Source organism: Equus przewalskii, chromosome 31 (genome assembly GCF_037783145.1).
Source record: "Equus przewalskii isolate Varuska chromosome 31, EquPr2, whole genome shotgun sequence".
NCBI lineage: Eukaryota > Metazoa > Chordata > Mammalia > Perissodactyla > Equidae > Equus > Equus przewalskii.
Genome location: NC_091861.1, coordinates 24178694 through 24201591, shown reverse-complemented (window position 1 = coordinate 24201591; position 22898 = coordinate 24178694). Strand labels below are relative to the sequence as shown.

Genomic DNA, 22898 nt, shown 5'->3' with positions numbered 1-22898 from the left:
ATTTTTATTTAACTTTTTCTCTTATATCTGTACTTTCTTTCTGTACGCTGAGATTAATCATTGTCAACAGCAATAGAAATGATAGAATTATAAAATCTTTTTGCATTTTTTCGCTATACACATAAAACAGTCTCAGGATAATAGTATGATGCTAATATCAACAATATAATTGCTAAAAACATTTATTTTTCTTTTGTTATGCAGTCATTGTGGTATAGACCAATAGGAATGTATAGCAAAGTTATTCTAAGTCTTGGAATAGTTATTCTGATGTGGTTATGCCACCAACTGGATATAAATTTAGACTCACTTCTTTTTTCAGGGATTAGGAATTGCTTTTCCTGAAATTTATTTTTTTTAGTTACGTAAACTATTTACATAGTTCCAGAGTCAAATGTTTAATTTTAGGTATATTCAAAGAAATCTGACATGTCCCCTGTCAGCACCTCACAGTCTCCTCTTCCTTCATAGGTAACTTTGTTTTAGCTTTAGGTTTATCCTTCCATTTTTTATATATAAATTTTAAAGTATAGATGGTAGCATGACATGTTTATTTTTTTCCCCTGTTGCTTCTTTTACTTAACTGTATATCCTAGAGATCATGGATTTGGTAGAATATAGCAATAGTCCTTGTTTCTTTTTACAGCTGCCTAATACTCCATTGTGGAGATACACCATAGTCTATTAAATTAGTCCCTTATGTCTTTTGTGGTTCCAAAGATTCTTGCAATTAACAGGCTTATAGATAAATCTTTTTGTATTTTTCCCAGTGTATTTTTGGGATGGATTTCTAAAAGTGAGATTACTGGGTAAAAGATTATATATATATGTAATTTTACTTTTGGCCAAGTTCCCCTCCTTAAGAGCGTACAATTTTGCCTTTCTGCCAGCAGTGTATGACAGTCTGTTTTCCCCAAACCTTGCCAACTGAAAGTGTTGTCAGACTTCTGGACGTTTTGCCAAACTGATAGGTTTAAAAAGATGATATCACAGTGTACCCTCTTAATATAATGAGGTTTAGCATTTTTTTCATGTGGTTAAGAGCCATTTTCTGTGAATTATTTATTTCTCTAGACAATTTTTTGTAGATTTATTCTTTAAAATTTTTGCAGCTTTTTATGTATTAAGTATATTAATACTGTGTATATTAATTGTAGAGATTTCTTTCTCAGCTTACGCTTTTTCCTTTACTTTTGCTATTCAATATTTTTATACCTTTTTTTTTAGTCATTTCCATTATTGCTTATTGATTTTGAGTAGTAGAGAAGCTTTCCGCTCTCCCAATTTAAAGAGGGAGTCTCTCACATTTTCTTTTAGTAATTATTTGATTTCATATTTTGCATTTAAATGTTTGATCTATTTGAAATTTATCCTTGGATGTAAGGTGAGCAAGGGAACATATTTTTATGTTTTCCAGTATATTTTTCCATATTTAGTTATGCAGCACTCTTATTAAAATACATCCTTCCAAGGATTTTAGATCCCGGTTTTTTCAGATCCCAAATTTGTACATGTTAATGGGTCTAATTCTAGACTTTGTGTTGTGTTACAAGAATCTGTCTGCCTATTCAGACAAAAGCACTCTGTTTGAAATACAGAGTCTTTATTTTAATATCTGGTAGAGCCAGGGGCCATGCCCTCTTCTTTTTCAATATTTTTCTAGCTGTATTTGGATGTTTCCTTTTCTGAATTAATTTTATAATTAACTTGTTTGCTCCAGAGAAAAAGAAAAGATTATTTTTCTTTCCTTTTAATCTTCCTTCTTCCTCGCTCTTTGGAAACCAATTCGACCATCTAATCTCACTTTTTCTTAATCCTTCATGTTTCTCCGTCTTTTCTCTCCTCGCTCCTCTTTTAAGGAACCAGGTCTCCTTCCCTCATCCTGACACAAATACACACGCACACACACCCCTTAATCTTCACCTTCTCTCTTCTTTTCTTTCTTTTATCAAACTAATTACACTCCGCGTCTTCACCTTATCACCTCACATTTACCCCTAACACGTTTCTCCCTCTCCTACCCTTTTTCAGAGAATGTTATCAAACACAAATGATCCTTGTTGTCCTTGATCTGTTTACAACATGGTACTCTCCTGGGGCCTCTTTCTCTGTGGTCCTTCTGCATTTAAGTTTTCAACTAAGTATTTGCATGAAAACCACCTCCAAATTATCAAACTTGCTGAACAATGACGTTTTAGAAATGATATATTGGAAATTTTATTTTTATATAGTCTAAAGGGAAAAAAACGAACTCAAATCATAGTAAATCATAAACATTGAAAAATAATTAAAATTTTAAAAGTCACTGTATTGTTAATATTTGATAATTAACTCTACTTCCTGAAGGTATGGATTACCTCTCACTTGTCCACTTCTATATTTCCAGCTCCTGGTATAGAGTATCTAGTATGTAGATAATGCCTAGTATGTAGTAGAAAGGAAAATTTTCTGGATTGAGGTGTGAAATAGAAAAGTTTAAAGAAAGCTACATACACAGATAATTTAAAGTGAAATAATGATATCCAAAGTAACAGCAAATAGTCTAATATTTCAAAGAGAGACATGTGGCTAAACATAATTATTATAAATTCTACTTAGGCCTTGGATGGCTTATTTTTTCAAAGACACTTTTAGAAATAGACTTTCTTCTGTGATCTTCAGAATAAAATTTTAAGTATCACCAGATGAATTTATGTTAAATAAAGGCTGGATCTGTGCTTCATGATTTAAAGAAGCTGTAATATTTTTCAAACACAAATGGAAAATAAAGCAAACGTAACTGTGTTTAATAATTCAGCCTTTGGAATGAAATTTTAACTACAGATTTTTTTTTTTTTAGACTTTCATGACCTTTGTTGCACAACGTAATCATAAACAGAATAAAATAGCACAAGACTATCACTGAATTCTGTGAGGTTTGTATACCTTTTCTTGGAAACAATTGGCAGAAACTTATAAAGAAAGAGCCACTAATGACTTAGGGCAGTCAACACACTATCATAATACGTATTGTATAATACATGCTGGACCAAGTATTTCCAAATTATTTTTGATTGACCACAAATTAAAGGACATTAAATTACGCTTTATACAAAATTCTCTCATGGACCATGCATTGCGGGGGATGCCATTTTTATGTGGCCTGATAATTCCATGACTGACGTCAGGGTTTAAAATTTGAGAAAAATGTTAGCCCTTCTTTAATAGCGAAAGATATACCAGGCTTAAAAAAAGAAACCTCAAAAGTACCAAGTTGATCAACCCTGCTTCAGTAAATTTTGAAAGTTTGATGCTCGAGACTAGAAATTATGGCTTTATGGTCGTGAAGGAATTGGCAGTGATTAAGGGAAACTATGAGGATAAGTATCAAAAAGAAGACATTAAAGAAAATTATAAGACCGATGGCAAATGTTTTACACCTGTGTTATGCTTATATAACACTTCATGAGAATTCTCAACTGTGAAAGAGGGGAAACACATTTTGTTTACTTTTTGAGAGATGAAAATGAAGCTTGGAGACATTAAATGCCTTTCACAAGGTGATTAAGTCAGAAAAGGGACTGAAATTCTGACATTCTTCCCTGCAAATTTATTAGCAGCACTAAATTTTTTTTAAAGATGCAACTTTATTTTGTATTGCATTTAATTACAAAAGGAAGGTGACTCTTCAAAAACCAGAGGATAAAATTTTTAACATTTCCTGATGTAGGGTCTGTCTACAAGTTAGATTGAAATAATATAAATGTTCATGCATGCATTATCTGAGATAAACATATACCTATCCATCAAAACATGTTTATTCAATTACATGTATGTAATCCCTCACTTGCAATTCCAAAATCTAAAATTTTTAAAAACCTAGTTTTTAAGGAAGTTTGACACTAAAACTTATTTAAATGCAGAAACTAATCTAAACTGCGTGAAATTATTTTTATCCTTTATTTACCCTATTTGTGGTGACTGTTCATACGTTTTGTTACAAAAAATATGTATTTGTCTGCTGCTTCAGACCCTGTGGAGGCTATTACATAACATACATTATATACCAAATATTGCTTTCAGAAGCTAAAAACTTCAGCTCTGGAACACATCTGGCCCCAAGGGTTTGAGAGATGGAATTTGAGGACCTATATGTTTTGGGAAAATAGCTAAAGTGGCAATCAACAAATTCTGCTTGCTTTTCATTGATTTTTTTGGGAAATTTCTTCAATATAATTTTAAAAACTTATTCACCTCAAAGTTCACGGCATTATATACTACTAACCAGCCGTGTGTTTTGGGGCAAATCATTGTCTCTCTGAACCTCATATTCTTCAGCCATCAGTTAAGGGTAATAAAGTCCTCTCCAAAGAGTGCGATGTGAAATAGTAGAATGCATGTGAAAAAGATTTTTTAATCCATAAACTGCGCTGCAAAAGAGAATAATTATTGTTTTTATTTTTATACTTGGCATTATTCTTCAGCAATCTATGTAGAATGGCTCTCACACTCACTAAAAATTATTCTAACTGTTGACAGAGTCTTAATGATTAGCCCATAGAATGACACACATTTTTAGTAGCTAAATCTTGGCAAGCAAGTCTTTCCGGTGTGACTGCAGCTACAGGTGCCAGACGATTTTGACCTGTTGTAAGTTTCATACTCTTACTAAAATATGAAACACCCAGGAGAGGAAAAAGAAATCCTTTTAAGTGACAAAAGAAGTAACTACTAGTTAGACCCTGGCTTTCCTTACTTGCATCAGAAAGCCTTCGTTTCTTTGTAAGTTTACAATGTGCCTGGAATAATGGGTAGATCAACCAAGAATTGTTTTTATAGCTAACAGAATGGCTTAATTTTCAGTCATTCCCTTTCTTACAGGAAAGAAATAAGCAAAATTAACAAGAAAGGATCGTTATTCCTTTCTTATCCCAAACCTATGAGAGATAGAGAGATGGTGGTGGTAGTAGTGGCAGTAGGAGGAGTAGTAGTGGGAATAGTAGTAGCAGCAGTAGTAGCATTAATAGTAATATTAGCACTAGTAGTAGTAGTAATAGTAGTAGTAGTAATAGTACTAGCAGCAGTAGTAGCATTAATAGTAATATTAGTAGTAGTAGTAGTAGTAGTAGTAGTAGTAGCAGTAGTAGCATCAATGGTAATATTAGTACTACTACTAGTAGTAGTAATAGTAGTAGCAGCAGTAGTAGCATCAATAGTAATACTACTACTAGTAGTAGTAGTAATAATAGTAGAAGCATTAATGGTAATATTAGTACTACTAGTAGTAATAGTAGTAGTAGTAGTAATAGCAGTAGCAGCAGTAGTAGCATTAATAGTAATGTTAGTACTAGTAGTAGCAGCAGCAGTAGTAATAGTAGTAGCAGCAGTAGCAGCATTAATAGTAATATTAGTACTAGCAGTAGTTATAGTAGTAATAGTAACACATCAACTTCTATTTCAGACTCTTTTATTGATCCTTTTCATGTAAGTTTTTAACAAAAAATTCCCCCAAATCTTAGTAAGTCAGATACCTTTGTCTAGCATAAAATTATTCATAAATTTATCCTAAAACAAATTCCCAAAGAGGGAAAAGGCACCATGGCTAAATATTTCTTCTAGAATGTTTTGCAGCTTTTAGGACTTAGGAGGACTAACATAAGCATCTGAGATCACTGTAATGACTTCCTCAACAATTTATTATTTCAAAAGAAATTGACACTGAATTTTTATTGCCTTTTTGAAATATATTATTTACCTTTTCTTAATATAAAAATGAGTACAGTAATATGGATAATAATACTGATATGACAATCAATATACTCCTAGTGTAGATTCCCATAAAATGGAAGATTTTACATTATTCTGTATTTTCAGAACTGATCCTTTCTCACAAGGAGACAGTCAGAAACAGAAGGATACACTCCCGGGTTTGTTTTCTGTTAATCTCATTCTGTATACAAGATGTTAATAGAAAAAAAACCAAGCTCAATGGTTTTCTTAATAGATAAAGTAATGAAGCTTTCAAAGGGGATAATTACTGAGCTGATAATGATTTATAGTAAATGAAAATATTTGGGCAATGAATTTTCCATAGCTCCCTAAATTAAAGCTATAAAGTTTTGATTCATGAAGTTGTATCAGATCTTTCCCAGAACATTAATTTTTCAATGATATCAATATTTCTACATAATTTAACACCATAGTTAACTTAATTGCACTTAAATATACATATATTTCATTTTTACAATTGGAAATTCAAATGTTGTATTTTGGCATATATTTAAGAAAAATGTTGCCAATTTGAATAAAATAAAATGCTTTTTGTCATTGAGAAAAAAAGTTAATTGGTTGAGTGAAATTTTTACTTTCAGCACTTTATTATGGGTTGAGTATAAATAGTCAATGAGAGAGCAAAGAATGAACTTTCTAAATGCATTAAAACAACAAGAAGAAACTTTCAATTCTGACAACTGTTTATGCTCAATTTAAATAACTAGAAAAGATAGAAATTAATAATATGCAGACAATGGGCATAAGAAAACATATAATTTTGTTTCCTGAGAGAAGGGAAACAAATGAGTTAAGGGTTTTACTGGCTGGAAGTTAAGCAGGTGGACCCAAAATAAGAAAATCTGACCTGCACCAGTAGAAAAATCAATCAATAGAAACAGATCCATAAAACACAAATATTAAAGTAGTTATTACTATATGGTCTGTACGCTCAAGATGGTAGAGGAAAACAGGAGCATGTTAAGGAGAGAGGTTTAAGATATAAATATGGCCATACTGAATCTCCTGGAGGTTAAAATTCATAGTGCAATATTCAACATGAAATGTGTACTCCATAGGATCAATATCAGAATAGCTATTGCAGAAGAAAATATCAATGAACATAAACCCATAGCAGCAGACTATCCAAAATGCAGAATAGAGAGAAAAAGAACTTGAAAAACTAAATAGTGTTAGTTACTAGTGGGACAATTTAAATTGTCATGTAATTGGAGTCTCAGAAGGAGAGAAGAGCATGGATATTTGAAGAAATGACAACCAAAACTTTTCCACATTTGATAGGAACTCTATTCAGGATCTAAGAAGCTCAATGAAACTCAAGCAATATAAACATAACAAATAAAATAATGCCAAAACACAATATATAAGATTGCTAAAAGCCAGTGATGAAACATTTCAAGAGGAGCCAGAGAAAAGGGAACTTTATGAATGGGGAGCAAATATAAGGATGACAGCAGACTTATTGTCAAAAACCTTGCAAACCAAAACACAACAGAGAAACACCTTTAGAGTACTGAAACAGAAATCTTCTACTCAAAACTCCATACACAGTAAAAATATCTTTCTAAAGTAAAAACATGTAAAAAAAGTTTTAGACAAACAAAAGTTAAGAGAATTTGTCAACTATGAAATTTTCACTATGAAACAATGTTAAAAGAAGTTCTTAAGATGGAAGAAAAATGATGCCATGTGGAACTTTATATAACAAAAGAAAGTAATATGGGTAAATATAAAAGATATGCTTCTAATTTTTAAATTTTGTTCAAAGATAATGTACCATTTATAAAAAACATTGTGAGGTTTATAGCACGTATAGAAGCAAAAATGTATGGCAATAATTCAAATAATAGGAAAAAAGAAATGGAAATAAAACGTAGTGAGGTTGTTACACTACGTGTGAAGTGGTGTATTATTTAAGAGTGGCTGCTGATAAGTTACAGCTGCATATTGCAAACCCTGGGCAGGGGACAGCAAACTACACCATATCAGTAATTTTTTTAAAAAAAATGCAATCATCTTTGCTTGTTTATGTATTGCCTATGGCTGCTTTCACTTTACAGTGTAAAAAGTTTAATAAGTACAACAGAGATCATATGGACTAAAAAGTCTGAAATGTTTACTATCTGGCCCTTTACAGAAAAAATATTTGCCAGCCCTTGACCTAGAGAAACTACAGAACATCAATAGTGCAGATAAAATGGAACGATTCTAAGAAGAAATTTTAAAGACTTCAATTAATCCAAAGAAGGCAGAGAAAGAAGAAAAGAGGAGCAAAGAACATATGGAACAAATGAAACATAACTAGCAAGATGGTAGATTTAAATCCAACTATATTGATATTTATCTTAAATATAAATGCATTACACATTTCAGTTAAAAGGTAGAAGTCATCACACGGGATTATTCCGAAGATCATATCACATAGTACACTGCCTCTCCAGAAAATGGCTGAAATGCCTATTTTGTTTATTGTATCCACAGATTTAGAATTATTGGTGACTCTAATCATACCCAGTTAACATCATTAAATGACTAAATTGGAAAACAAAATAATGACTATCAGGTGATAAATTATGGTTATCAACTAATCATAAAAATGCCTCCTGTAAGTCGTAAAGAAGTACTACAGGGTAGCAGCAAAATTGGAAAACATGCTCTATGCTTATGTTTAAATTCTGCAAATAACATGTTCAATGTATTTTTCTTCAACCTCAGATACTATTTCAGTTGAAATACCTTGAAATTTAAAGCAGTGGGTTCAACTTTTAAAATGAAAATAATAATAATAAATATGGTCATCCCAAAATCTTTTAGACTCTCTGTAGTATATTGATTTTACTTTTTCAGATTATCAAGCAGAGTCATAATTTTAGATTTAGAAGTGCTTCACCTGAAAACGTATTGAACCCATTGCTTGAAAATGTAATTAATGTTCCATTTAAAAATAAGTGTACCTATGTTCCTTACTTTGCAGACAATCAGTATAGTTTTGGCCTACATCACATAAGATAAAATAGCTGTCATTCTAGTATTTAGAAAGAAACTAGCATTTATTGAGGAGCTTTCATTCACCAGGGACATACAATAGCCCTGAAGGTCAATGCAGTGACAAGCAAAACATATATTTAAGAACATATCTTTTAACAACATGTGTTTAACAAAATATGACTAGACTTTACATCATTGAAGAAATAATATATTTTTAGACACATTGTTCATTTTTTTAAAATTCTCTATCACGTTAAAAAAATAGCAAGGGAGTTTTGATCCTTTAATATTTATAAAATGTAGTAATACAGATTTTAAGGGTTAAGAAATATTGAATACTATTTTAAAGAGAAAATTGAGTCTAAAGTGACTAGTTTTGTCTGTGAAGCTACTAAGGGATGGAGTGGCTCATGGCAGAGTTGAAACTGAGCAATTTCTGTAGCTTCACCTTATATCATGCCACTTGTTCTGTTAATTGTTTCATCTAACCTTGAGTTTCGAATGTTTCTGTAAAGGCAGGTTAAGAGAGTACACTCCTTGATTTTTATCTTGTGTGTCATAAAATAGTCTAAATTATTGGAAGAGAATGAAAATCATTTTGAATTGAAGTGACTAAGTAGGATTATTCTCTTATCTTTATCTCTAACCACCTTTTATTTTCCTAAAATAGACTGGTAATTTCAATCAAATGGACAAAATAGCAGTACTTAGAAACATAGTTTGGTACTAAATTGGAATATGTGGGTGGATTAGGTCGGCACTGTAAACCAGCTGGTTTTATAGATGGATAACACATAATGTGAACAGAGGTTTGGGTGTGGGAAAATGTAATTATCAGTGGGTTACTCTATTACTGATTATTTGGATTATTGGACCATGTGGGAGAAATAAGCACTGTGCAATAGAGTATTTTCTCTGGTAAGATATTTCTTGTGGTGACTGAAGGAACATGTGCCCTTGCTCTGGTCCAGCACCAATCTCTCCCTTTCTACTTGCTTTTTCCATCAGCATTCAAATATGCTGTGGTGTTTCCCATCTTAAAACAGTCTCTGTCTCTCCTTCCCTCTTCCTCTTCCTCTCTCTCTGCCTCTCTCCTCTTCTTCTCTCTCTCTCTCAAGCTCTCTCGCTGTCTTTCCTTCCTTCCTTCCAAACTTCCTCCATTTCCTTGCTCCCAAGCCATCATCATCTCTCACCTGGGCTTCTGTACTATTCATCTGCTATTCCTGAGTTCCAATTTCAGCCCCCAAAGATCACTTCCCACACAGCAGTCTAGGGGATATATTCAATAGGAAATCAGATCGTGCTGCCAAATCTCCTGCCCTTACAACCTTTCAATGTCTTCCTGTTGCTCTTAGAATAAAATTCAAACTTCTGACCAAGGTCTACAAAGCCCTATGGGATCTGATCCTAGCTTGCCTTTTCATCGTCTCCAGTTAATTTCCTCCTAGCTCACTTTAGTCCATCCCCAAGGGTCTGCTTTCTGAAAATTAAAACTCAACCATCTCAGCCTCTCTCATTTGCTATTCTCTTCAAATACTTTTCATCTTTACTTTTGTATTATTTGAAATGTTTCTCTGATTACACAACACAAAACGGATATGTGTTTTGGAAGTTTTATTTAATGAAACCTACACAGAGATATTGTAAGATTTATATTTCTTTCATATTAGATTTTCTTCTTCTTTTCTTTTTTTTTGTGAGAAAGATTGGCCCTGAGCTAACATTTGTTGCCAATCTTCTTCTTTTTGCCCAAGGAATATTGTAGCTGAGCTAACATCTGTGCCAATCTTCTTCTATTTTATGTAGGATGCCACCATAGCATGGCTTGACGAATGATGCTACATCTGTGCTCAGGATCCAAACCTTCAAACTCCAGGCAGCCAAAGCAGAGTGCACGAACTTAACCTCTATGCCACTGGGCCAGCCCCCTATTCTCCTCTTTCAAAAGTGCTCTTAAAATATTTAAGCAGGAAAATTTTAAAAACTAAAACAAACCAAAAGAACAAAACCTACGTGTGTGGAATGGAACTCACTCAATTATTTTGTAAGAACAATAGGATTATAATTCTATTTTCTTTCTAATATGATCTATTGACATGAAACACTCTAAGCAGAATATTTGCTATATGAAGATTTTGATTGAATAATTGCTTATGCTAATTAATATAGCAAAATAAATTTCTTATTTTGTAAGTAAATACTAGGCAATTATTGAATTTGACTCTAAAATTTCTTTTAAAGTTTTCAATATTCTACTACATTTAGTTCAATTTTTCACAAGAATAGTTTCATTCAGATAATTATGTTAATGGCGAAATAATAATTTTAAAAAACCAATTTAAACTAGATAGCAATTTTTATTTGCCAAAGTCAAAGATTACTTATCAGAAACACGTTGAATATCCTCACAACAGATTTCCTTAAGCAGATATTTTTGCTGGATAAGAAACAGAATCTTGATTCTGGTTCATGAGCCAAATTTTCCAAAGAAAATTTATTTTACTGACTACATACGTTATTATATTTGTGGTAAAGAGTCTTATTTGATCCACTTGTGTCTGCCACCACCAAGGATGGTGATTGTGATGGACTCTTAAAGAACCAGGAAACCTACTGCACTTTCCCCTCCAGAATTCAGTAATAACTAACCAATAAACATGGGGAATGACCTACAGAAACAAAAATACCGGACTTATGTCTGATAAAACTAGATTGCTGAATATGGTTTTGATGTGTGACCACAATGGATTTGTCAAACCTAGGTTCCTAATTCTTAAACACAAAGTCACAAGGAGAAAGAGAGTGAACCGCAGGACTTCCCAACAGAGCAGCATGGCAGAGAACGAGCAGACCAGAATTAACTCTACCGCAAGGCCGGCGTGAAAGAGGCAGAGAGAATGGCTTTGACCTCAGCAACTTCTTTTACCTTCTTTTAACCTAACACTGAGGAGAAGTCGGTGAGGGATGGGCAAGGAAAGAAACCAGGAGTGCTGAGCCCTGATTGTGATGTAATTCATATCTTTAGATAAACCATATGGGATCACTGGATGGAGCACATTAGCAATACGCTTGCTCCCATTCATGGAATGAATGTAAAAACTAAAATCTTCAGAGCAATCAATAAAACAGGCTATTTGAGCAGAAAAAAGGGACATAATAGTTATATCTACTGCTACAAAGTTCTCAGTTATCTAGATGTTTTTACATTTGTAATAGGCAAGCCAAGTCACCAGTAGATTTTGATTTCATCTCAGAAACAAACATGAGTACAGCATCATTTTGATAACCGAGGAGAAAGGCTGAATATTGCTACTGACTGAGAAGTTATTTGTTAAAACTGTTTTCCCTCTAATGCCACTGTTCATATAAGAAATTGATGCCACTGTTCATATAAGAAATTGAGTTATACCTAGTCAGATGAGATGGAGATTTTCTAGTAGACATATTACATTTCAAAGTATTATACTTTAGTCCCCAGAATGTGCTATCAATCTCTGTTCCTTTGTACAGTGGTTGTCGAAATTCACACAAGGGAAAATTTCTCAAAAAGCATACGTAAATCAAAATTGCCTTTTATATAGAAAGATGATCCTGATAATCTCCTGTCAGTACAATATGTTTTGAGTTGGATTTGTACGTCATTAGGAGTAAGCTCATCAGAACTTATTGGAATTCCACTCTCAAGCTGGTTGAGTTAGTCAGCTACCCCTGGGTATGACTGACAATTTAGCAAATAAAAATATAGGATTCCCAGTTAAATTCGAATTTCAAATAAACTTCAAATAATTTTTTTGTGTAAGTATGTCACAGGCAATATTTGGGACATATGTATGCTAAAAAATTATCTGAAATTCGGATTTCACTGGATATTGTCTATTTTGCCTGGCAACTTTATCTCTATAGCAGGCTATCATTCCTTGTATCTACCCCTGAAGATATGTACAACTGAATATATTCTTTTATTTGAATATTAATTTGATGATCTTATGATTATAATAGTTTTACTGGCAAACTTATGGTGGGTTCAATTATGCTACTGTTTATCTGCGTTTAAGGCAAAAATTTTCACTTGTCGTTTTTAAAAACAGGGCACACATCTGCATCTCAACTTGAAATATTTTAACTGAAAATATTAACTCATTCACATTTCAAGCGACGGGTTTCTAGTTAGGTGAACACAGTGGTCGACATTATTTTATGAAAATAATACGTATTTTCCAGTGCAGGAGATTATTCATCTATGTTGTCTTAAAAAAGACCTTTACTTTATTTTTATGTAGTTATTTGAGTATTGATGTATCTCTATTGGTGGGAAATGTATTCTTAGATTTTGGATCAAGCTGCAAAATTTGGTACTTCTTTCAGGAACCACGATTGTGTGCAACTGAGGTGGCTGGAAGGCCACTATGACTGTTGAGCAGGTCTTTACACAGCACCCTCACAACCTAGAAACTTTACTCTTGGGAGGATTAATGTGTATTGAAGTGTGTGTTCACACAGTCTTACATTTACATCTTATCATAGCCTTGGCAGCTACAATTTGAGATCTTAAAGTTGTTTTCTTTTTCAATGTCCTGTATAATGTCAAGTTGGCTCTTCAAACTTGAAGCCTGATGATGTCTTCAGAGTGAATTCACAAAATGAAAAGGACACAGCCTTTTATTTTAAAAATATATATTGTTTTAGAGGAAAAACAAATGATTGAGTAGTATATGTCCTTTAAAACTTACAGTTAAATGCTGGTCCGCAGGATTCCTTGCATTCTGCAAAAACATTAGAATGGCTTTTATCAGATATATCATGAAACCAAGTCAGACATATTTAGGGCCTTCAAGTTTTTAGATATATTTCTGTTGTGGTTTCTAAACACTATGTCACTAGATGGTTTTTAACAGCATATCCCATATGAATATTCCTTTTTGGGATGACCATCTAAACCACAATTATTTTTTATAATTAAAAAGGCATAATTAATCAAGTAAACATCTTGTCTAGCTATGTCTTTAATAGAAATACTTTTTCAGTGTAATAGCTTAAGGGGTAGAATATAACTGTGGCTGTTCTGAACAGAATTAGATACTTTATTTTCATCATTTATTGGAACAAAAAATGAGTACCTGTCCGATATTTCCAATGAGAGTAATTTGAAAATAGTCAAAGTTATGTACACAATCATGCTGTGGGCAAAACTATGTTAAGTTCTTGTTGACAACTAAATGGTTTGATGCTAAGATGCTCTACAACAATTGCTGTAATTTTCTGTAAGTGTTATAACAAAATTGTCATTTATTTATCTTCTAGATGAAATGAATGATCATCAAAGTACCCTCTCCTACATCCTGATTAATCCGTCTCCAGATACCAGACTGGAGCTGAATGATGTTGTGTAAGTTGACCCATAGCTTACGTAAGGTATTATTTTTACAAAAGCACTGTTTATTTTTATATTTTTATTTCCACCATTATAGTTCCTTATTCTTCTTGCAATATAAATGCTTGGAAACTCCAAGTCAAACTTTTGCGTTCAATGAATAAATGCATTTTATGCATTGCTGTGTGTAATGCTATAAAAAAGCATTGTAGGATTGTAGAAGTATGAAAGAAGGAAATAGCAGCATTGAATCTGTATTCTGTGAGCTAATATATATTTGGGGAAATAATAGAAAATATGCGGAATAATAGGAAGAAAGCTTAAAGGAAAACCTGCAATATCCCACACTATCTAGTTCTAAATACCTTAGAGTTCCTAAAAGCCAAAATGAAACAGGTCAAAACACTGATTAGAAAAAGCTAGCAATTTATTCATCAAAAAATATGTTATGCACGTACAATTGTACTAGTGTTGTCTTAAAAGTGTGACACAGAGATGAATAAGACATTTCCCCTGATTTCGAAGTGCTTACATTCTAATTAACAAAACTACAATTTAAGCCTAAAGAATTTGATTGCAATCTAATATGACCTTGTCACTAATGAATTAAGCGTCAGTTGAGTGAGAAAGCGTTTTTCTAAATTCAGGGAGGGAGATGTTAGTGTGACTTACAGTGATTACGAAGAAGGCAAGGTTTGAACTAGACTCTGAAAGGAGATAGGATTTGTGTAGGTGGAGAGCAGAGGATGTTGCAGAACAGGGAGATGGCTTGAGACATGCACCACATGGGGATACATTGTGTGTCTCAGTTGGCAACACTACGTAGCACTTTGTCTCATTAACATTTCTGCTGTTTAATTAGTTAAACATAATATTGAAAACGTATATTATCCCAGACTTTGGAAGGACCTTAGATGACAAAATAAGGAGTTTAAACTCCGCCTTACAGGCAATGGGCAGCACTTAGCGATATAAGCAAGATTTTAGAAAAGGCATTTTGACAGTTCGTATAATCCTAGCAGAGAAATTCTTAATAAGAATCTGCTCTTGAAGTCCATGGTCCTGACGATGGCCTGGATCAGGAGCTGCTTACCCCAGGTAGCTAACTCCAGATTGTATTAGTGACGTAAAACGAATGCCAAAGGTCCACAACTCTTGGTGGGTGTGAGTTAGGTCCACAGGATGTGTTTGTATCTATAATCAGAAAAATATGTTATTAGGTCAGAGACTACGAGGGGTGAGAACATTCTGTGATGCAGAGCCTCAAATGTATCCATGTAAGTGGTTTAAAACTAAAGCTGGTTATACACCACGAATTAGAAGACTACTTTTGTTGTTGCTGTTGTCCTTGTTCTTGTTGCGAGGAATATTGGCCCTGAGCTAACATCTGTTGCCAATCTTCCTCTTTTTTCTTTCTCCCCAAAGCCCCAGTACCTAGTTGTATATCCTAACTGCAAATCATTCTAGTTCTTCTGTGCGGGATGCTGCCACTACATGGCCTGATGAGCGGTGCTGGGTGTGTGCCCAGGAGCCAAACTGGTGAATCCTGGGCCACCAAAGCAGGGCACATGAACTTAACCACTCAGCCAGGGGCCGGTCCCTTTATTTTTTTTTAGTATGTTGCCAGTAATGTGGAAGATTTTGGCTTGGGTGGAAAGGGTACGATTTTCTTTTTAAGAGCTCTGCAAGAAGCAATAGAGTTGATTGGCAGGATGGATTAGGGTTGAAGCAAGCCTAAAAATAGAGAAGCCAGTTAAAAAGCTGCTATGCAGGTGTGAGGGAGCTAAGAATCTGTTGTAGCATCAGGATAATGGATTGTAAAGGCAGTCTTGTGTAGATAAATTTATACAGGCAAAGAGTGAGACTTGTTCATTGGTATGGGAAATGGAAAAGGAATCTAACATGGCTTTAAGATTTCAAATCCATGTGATTGCAAAAAAATAAAAAGGATGGCTCACTGAAACAAGTCAGAATAGGGAGGCAATTTTTTTAAGCAGGAAAAGAGTTGCTGGCTGGGGAGGAAAGAGAGACGATGGGCTGATGTTCAGATACATTGTTCAGTGTGCTCAGTGGAAATGTCTAGAAAACATATATAGAGAGAGTAGTGGAATTTTAAAGAGAAGCTAGTTCTATATAGAAAATGTTTATTTATTTTTCGTCTTTGAGATGAACAAAACCAAAAAGAGAATGACTTTTCCAAAGAAGATGTACATAAATTAGAGAAAGTAGTTGGATTGCTGACTAATGTTCAGTTTTAGGGCAGAAAGATGAATGTGTTTCAAAAGCTTCTTAGGAAAATACATCAGCAGGAGTGACTGACCCGAAATCAGTGTGAAAAGATTTTTATAATGCACCTAAGATACAACCAGCAAATATAAAATGCTTTATTTTGCCATCTGATGATACTGGTTACAATATAAGAGTTTTGGGAATCGGAATGGTAATTTCAGCTGCAAGAGTTCTTAAGGCAACTGTCAAAATTACATCCAGGGGAGACGTCGAATTTATGAAAGACTAAGTTAGATGAAAATATCTTATTTATGATGCATCTGGCTTTCAACTGCCCCTTCTGGAGACTTCACTTAGGATGTTACTATAATAAAACTAAACTACTCTGTTTTTCTTGTGTCCATATTTTTACATGTATTCTTTCCTTTAAACCCATAAAATCAGGCAATTTTTATTAATTGTCCAATCTGCCACTGTAATTCCAACCTTCTTAGACCTTTTTTTCAAATTATTTTAATTGTATTAGCTACATAGAGTTTTTAAAAGTTATGCTTAACGTATTCATATTTTGGGCCTTACTTATTCGTAAGTTTCTTGGGCCTAATATAATAATTATTTACCGTGATTATTTTTGATGGAATGGGAAGATGTTGTTAGCATTTTGAGTCTGTGACCATACCCTTCCATCAAATAGATGTTTATAATTTGAAATAATTCCCCAAACTTTTAAACTTACAAATAAAATACATATGTTACAATGTATATGGGTAAAACAAATGTGACATTTTGTACCTTTTGGATACTACTATTTTTTATTAGTTTTAAGCTAAAACATTAGCTTGATTGCTATAAAAAACCTTTTTTGCAATGATGTGTATTTGTGGCATTGAGATAATTAAATTTTATTATAACTGAAACAATGATAAATATCATGAAAAAAATGCCAACTGGGACCAGTAGTACATAAAACCACTTTTAAGAAATTTATTTTAATAGACTCATAGGTTTAGTAATGATAATAATAGAGAAAGAAACATCAATGAATTTCGGAGACAATGGATTATACTCACACCTTTTATGTTTTTCTAAAAAACCACTTTCAGAAGTTCATTTTAAATGAAGGAGCAACATTAATTTGATTCAAAGAAAAATAAATCACTAGAAGATACGGTGTTAAAAAGCTTAATGGGCACTATTAGTTTGCTTCATCGATCTATGTACGACGCTACTGATATTTAAAGTAATTACTAGGCAGAATGCATAGATAACAAAATCCAGTTAATACGTCCACGGACACGAATGTCAACTTTTATTTGATTGAAGGAAATAGACTGTAGTGTTTTAAATTGCCGTTTCTCATTTTTATTAAGGGGCCTATTTTATGAATATTTTTCCTTTACTTTATAGAGGAAAAGTATAGTCTTCATTGGAGTTTTCACGTTTAAATTAGTTTCTCTCTTCATTTTTTGGACCTCCTAAAATTATTATAGAACTATGAAATACTAATTTCATTTGTACCTGACACAAGACCTTCTGAGATGCTGCGTTATGCATAGATACTTTTCTTCTCCCCCCCGTGTCTTCCCCCTGCCTTTGGAATAGAAATTGAAACTACTTATCCTGAGACTTCAAGTTCTTCATTAGCTGTTTTCTATTTTTCTTCCTGAATTTACCTACCACCGTTTCCTGGCCTAACCAGTCTTCTGAAGTTAAGCTCGCCTTCTAAACGTATCAGGAGCATCCCCCGCCTATGCCCACTGCTGTCCATGTCTGGGCTTGCCTCTCTGTGCCTCTGTTCCAGCCTCCAGAGAAGCACAAGCCGACCTCCTCAATCGTGTTCCCTTATTCTCTCTGTTCTTTTTCTTTTTCTGTCATGTTTGGAATTTCTGTTTCTTCTTGATATCTGCTTCATAAATTAAACAATACAAATCTTCTGCAGGACAGGGCCAGGATTTGTGACTTTTTATATTCCCAGGTCCTAGCGCAGTATTCTTGAGGTGCTCAAGAAGTGGATGCTCACATCACTTGACAGTCTGAAGTAAAACATCTCTCTTAAAACAAATCCTAACGTTATTGAAATGTGTGAGTTTGGCAGATGAACATTTTCCTATTTACTAGTAGAATGAATTAAGAATTATCTTTTATTCTTTTGCATGATTGCTTACTCTAGCATCATCTAAATCTTAGATTAATAAATTTCCAGGTAATTAAAATATTATTGGGGCAGCCCAGAGACATAGCAGTTAAGTTCGCATGCTCCACTTTGGCGGCCCAGAATTGCCTGGTTCAGATCCCAAGCCATGCTGTTGTGGCATCCCACACATAAAATAGAGGAAGATGGGCACAGAAGTTAGCTCAGGGCCACTCTTCTTTATTAAAAACAGGAGGATTGGTGGTAGATGTTAGCTCAGGGCTAATCTTCCTCAAAAAAAAAAAAACTATCTATGCATAATGTTCTCTGTAACCTTTACTAAATCATTAATTTTATAGAATCATAGAATATTTAAATTAAAAAGGCTATGGAAATTATTTAGATCAAATTTATTTATGAATAATAAAATAAGGCTAAGAGGAGTTAAGTAATAAAAGAATCGTGGCTAGGATTTGAGTCTCCTTAATAGAAAAATAGCCAAAGTAGGAGATGATAAATCAAAATACTAAAATAGGGGGCTAGCCAGTGGTGTGGTGGTTGACTTCGTGCACTCTGCTTTGGTGGCCTGTGGTTTGCAGGTTCCAATCCTGGGCGTGGACCTACACACCACTCATCCGGCCATGCTGTGGTGGCGTCACACATGTGAAATAGAGGAAGATTGGCACAGATGGTAGCTCAGGGACAATCTTCCTCAAGCAAATATAGGAAGATTAGCAATGGATGTTAGCTCAGGGCCAATCTTCCTCACCAAAAAAACCCCCAAAAAACAAAAAAAGACTAAAAACATAAACTTTGATAAGAGGAGGGTGTTGAACTGAGTCATAACTGAAGGATAGTGATACTTGAGTTATCAGCATTCATCATCATAATCTTTTTAGGAATAGAAATAATACAAGCAAAATTCTACAGGTCACTAAATGGTGAGTCTTTCTGCCAATGTTATATATAGAGACACAGTTTAGATTCCCCAAAAACTGAGCAGATAAATTTGAAGTAGCAATCTGAAGTGTCAGTGTGGATTAGTTTTGCCTTTATTTATTATTACAGTTATGCTTTGTTTTCTTTTGTTAGATACTTAATCCGACCAGATCCACTGGCATACCTTCCAAACAGTGAACCCAGTCGGAAAAACAGCATCTGCAACGCCGCTGGTCCAGACTCTCGGGAAGAAACTCAGCTTTGATAAAAGAAAATAAGAGACTTTTTTTTTCCTACAAGGATGTTGCTTGGAACAACTCTAAATCTTAGAGGAAAAAAATGTTGCTGGAATGAAATAAACTAGATTGGAATATATTCAATTCTCTCATATTTTAAAAAATCCATCCTCTTAGAAGTGTAGATTATTTTGAAATTTAAAGTATTGCTTATTGGTACTCCTACTGATATATAAAGACATCAATGGAATGATTTTGAAAACCCAAATTAAAACACAAAAATTTAAAGCTGATATTTAATTATTTGACAATAATCCAAACTGTGTGAAGCCAATTTTTAAAAGTATTAAGGTTTTATGAAAGTAAAATGAAAATCCAGCTATATTTGGTGCATCATAATGGATGTAGAAGATTGTCGCCCCTCTTAAAAATTAAATGTGTCATATTATATTCTTTAAACTTGCTGTTTCATAAAATTGAGCTCATCATAAATGTCTAGTCTTCTCTGAATAGACATTAACAAACTTGTGTGGCTGACTTTTGTGTAAGAATCATAGTTTGCTTTAGAATATAAATCTTTAAGTCATTTTAATCTTTTTTGTTGCCTTTTCATATGACATCATATTCATTTTAGAGTTTGAGATATTCATAGCATGTTTTGTCATACTGAAGACACCAAAACAAACAAAAAGAAATAAGTACCTAAATTTTTGCTAACTTTATGTCTCACACACCTTGTACACCAAGAAAAGTGTACCAAAACAAATATTTGTTGTTCTCTTAAAAGAATGCCTAACAGAGAAAATACTTAAAACGCATTGGTTGGCAAATTTAATCCAAGAATTGGATCATTAGCTGAAATATGCAGTAATGATTTTCAATAGATTCTTGAGCTTTAATATTTTTCATTTATCTATACAGTATATTTCATAACAAAGATACTTTAAAATTCAAAGAAGCAAAATTATACTTTTCATGGGATACACAGACATTTCAAAACTTTAAAAGTCCTCCTTTGTGCCTTTAGTATTGAAATAATCATACGCAAAAAAATATGTTAAAAAGTTTGGAAAATTTTGAAAAATTATCTATGGGAATTATGTTTTAACATTGTGAGGGAAAAAGCGTATGATAAAGGTGGGTAGTTTTTGCCATTTGAATTTAATATAAATCGTGCAGAATCTGATAGTTTTAAACTAAATATAAATTGACCCTTGGTGACACTAATGCTTTTATCTGGATTGTTTTATTCCACTTCAAAAACAGACTGAAAAGCACAAGAGCATAGCTTGCCAGGTAGGTGGAATGTGTAAAGGTATTGCCATGAAAGAGACATTGGTAAACTTAAAAAGATATTTTTCTTCTAAATTTTAATTTTTTTAATTTCTGAATTTGACTTGAATTTTCATTCAACAGAAAATAGGACATATAAGACTAGAAAGAGACATTTTTTTATCCTTTCTTTTAATAAAGAGGCAGATAAATTGAAAGGAAAATAGAAGGATTAGAAAAACATAGATAAAGAGGGGGCTGGCCCTATGGCCAAGTCGTTAAAGTTCTGTTTGTTCTGCTTTGGCAGCCTGGGTTCATGGGTTGGGATCCTGGGTGTGGACCTACTCCACTCATCAGCCATGGTGTGGAGGCATCCCACATACAATAGAGGGAGACTGGCACAGATGTTAGCTCAGGGCTAACCTTCCTCAAGCAAAAGAAGAGGAGGATTGGCAATGGATGTTAGCTCAGGACAAATCTTCCCCACACACAAAAAAAAGACAAAGAAAAAAAAAAAAAAACACAACATAGATAAAGAAAGCCCAATATTCCCCCAAGTAATTCTATGGAAATAAAAATATAAATCATAAAATGTGAAATTATAGATTATAGCCATTGTATAATTTGGCTTAGAGAATATGAAATACCTATTGTTGGTTTTTAGTATTTTACCTTACTCTCATTTCAGGACAACAAGAACACCAAGAACTTCCTCTAAAACAGGGAGAGCCTATCTTTAATTTTCTTTAACCAGATTGGGAAGCAAAATTTATAACGTGTTACTTAAAATCGCAAGCATACCTTAAAACAAAGACTATATGCATATGTATGTGTATATGTTATAAACACAGGTGAAATATATTTGACAAACACATATTGATGTAAATTATTCAAACTAAAGGCAGAATTGAACTAATATATATAATGGAGAACAATAATGAGTTTAATTAACATGTTTCATATTTGCACATCAATAGTCAAGTATGACATTTCTTTGAGTTGCCATTTCTTTATTCCATTACATTTATTTTTAGGATTAAATATAAGATTTTACAAATCTTCTACTTACCCACAAGATCTCAAATTTAATATTTTTGCATTATGACAGTCAGCAAGACTAGGATTTTAAGCTAGGACATGACGATATTTCCTATAAAACTAAAAATTTTGTTTCATAAATTTTACAATAATTATTTTTGATTATGAACATTAGTCCAAATTTAATATTTGACACAATTCATATCAGCTTGCTATAATAAAGATAGTTTATTAGTCTTTCTGTTATTTAAAAAATAAAAAACATGCTTATAAAAGCCTTTTAACAAATTGTTGCCTTTTTAAAATACACTTGCACATGAAAATAAAACATAAAGTCGTTACTAGTCCTTGTGACCCTATGGGAATTGGTTCTGTCTATTGTCTATGTACCATTTTGCTACCAGTTACATTGAATTGCTTTAAAATAAATAATAAAATTATTTCTGATGATGAACACTCTTGGTGTTTTTTTGCCAAAACTTTAATTGTTTAGACAAATTATCTTTTGAAAGTACAAAATTTATTTGTCACTTCTATATTTCAAAGCCAGCGTTAAGTATAAAGGTGACCTCATTGGAAAAGATAGGCATGAATAAAATGTTGAATTCCTTCTTCACATAAAAGGTTCTGAATAACTATGGCGGGAAAGGAGAAGGGAGGAGGAGAGGTCAGGGAGCGTGGAGAGAGAGACCAGGAAGCTAAGAAATGGAAAGAAGAGAAAAGAAAGAAGGGAAAAAAATAATGTAGGTGCCAGAAGAGAAATATTTCTTTTACAAAACAGAATATCCCAAACACACTAATTTAAAAATCAGAAAAGCACTGGTTAGAGAAAAAAATAATTTTAAATGCAAAGGTAGACTTTTGATTCCAGAAAATGGAGTAGACATATTTCTTCCTATTCTTCCCGCTAAGCACAGCCAAAACC

The 22898-nt window shown here is 33.3% G+C and overlaps 1 protein-coding gene across 13 annotated transcripts in view; it reads left to right on the top strand.

Annotated features, from left to right (window-relative positions):
- The window catches only part of KCNT2 (potassium sodium-activated channel subfamily T member 2), a 351003-nt gene extending 328576 nt beyond the window's left edge, over positions 1-22427 (top strand). For 8 of the 13 annotated variants that reach the window (XM_070602415.1, XM_070602414.1, XM_008516151.2 and 5 more), the window contains 2 exons: positions 14059-14143; positions 19581-22427. In XM_070602415.1, the coding sequence (XP_070458516.1) occupies positions 14059-14143; positions 19581-19692 (197 nt within the window). In that variant the 3' untranslated portion in view covers positions 19693-22427. Of the gene's footprint in view, positions 1-2839; positions 2916-14058; positions 14144-19580 lie in introns of all 13 variants that reach the window. The other 5 variants (XR_011535342.1, XR_011535341.1, XR_011535339.1 and 2 more) reach the window with 4 other exon arrangements.
- Positions 22428-22898: the final 471 nt, after the last annotated feature.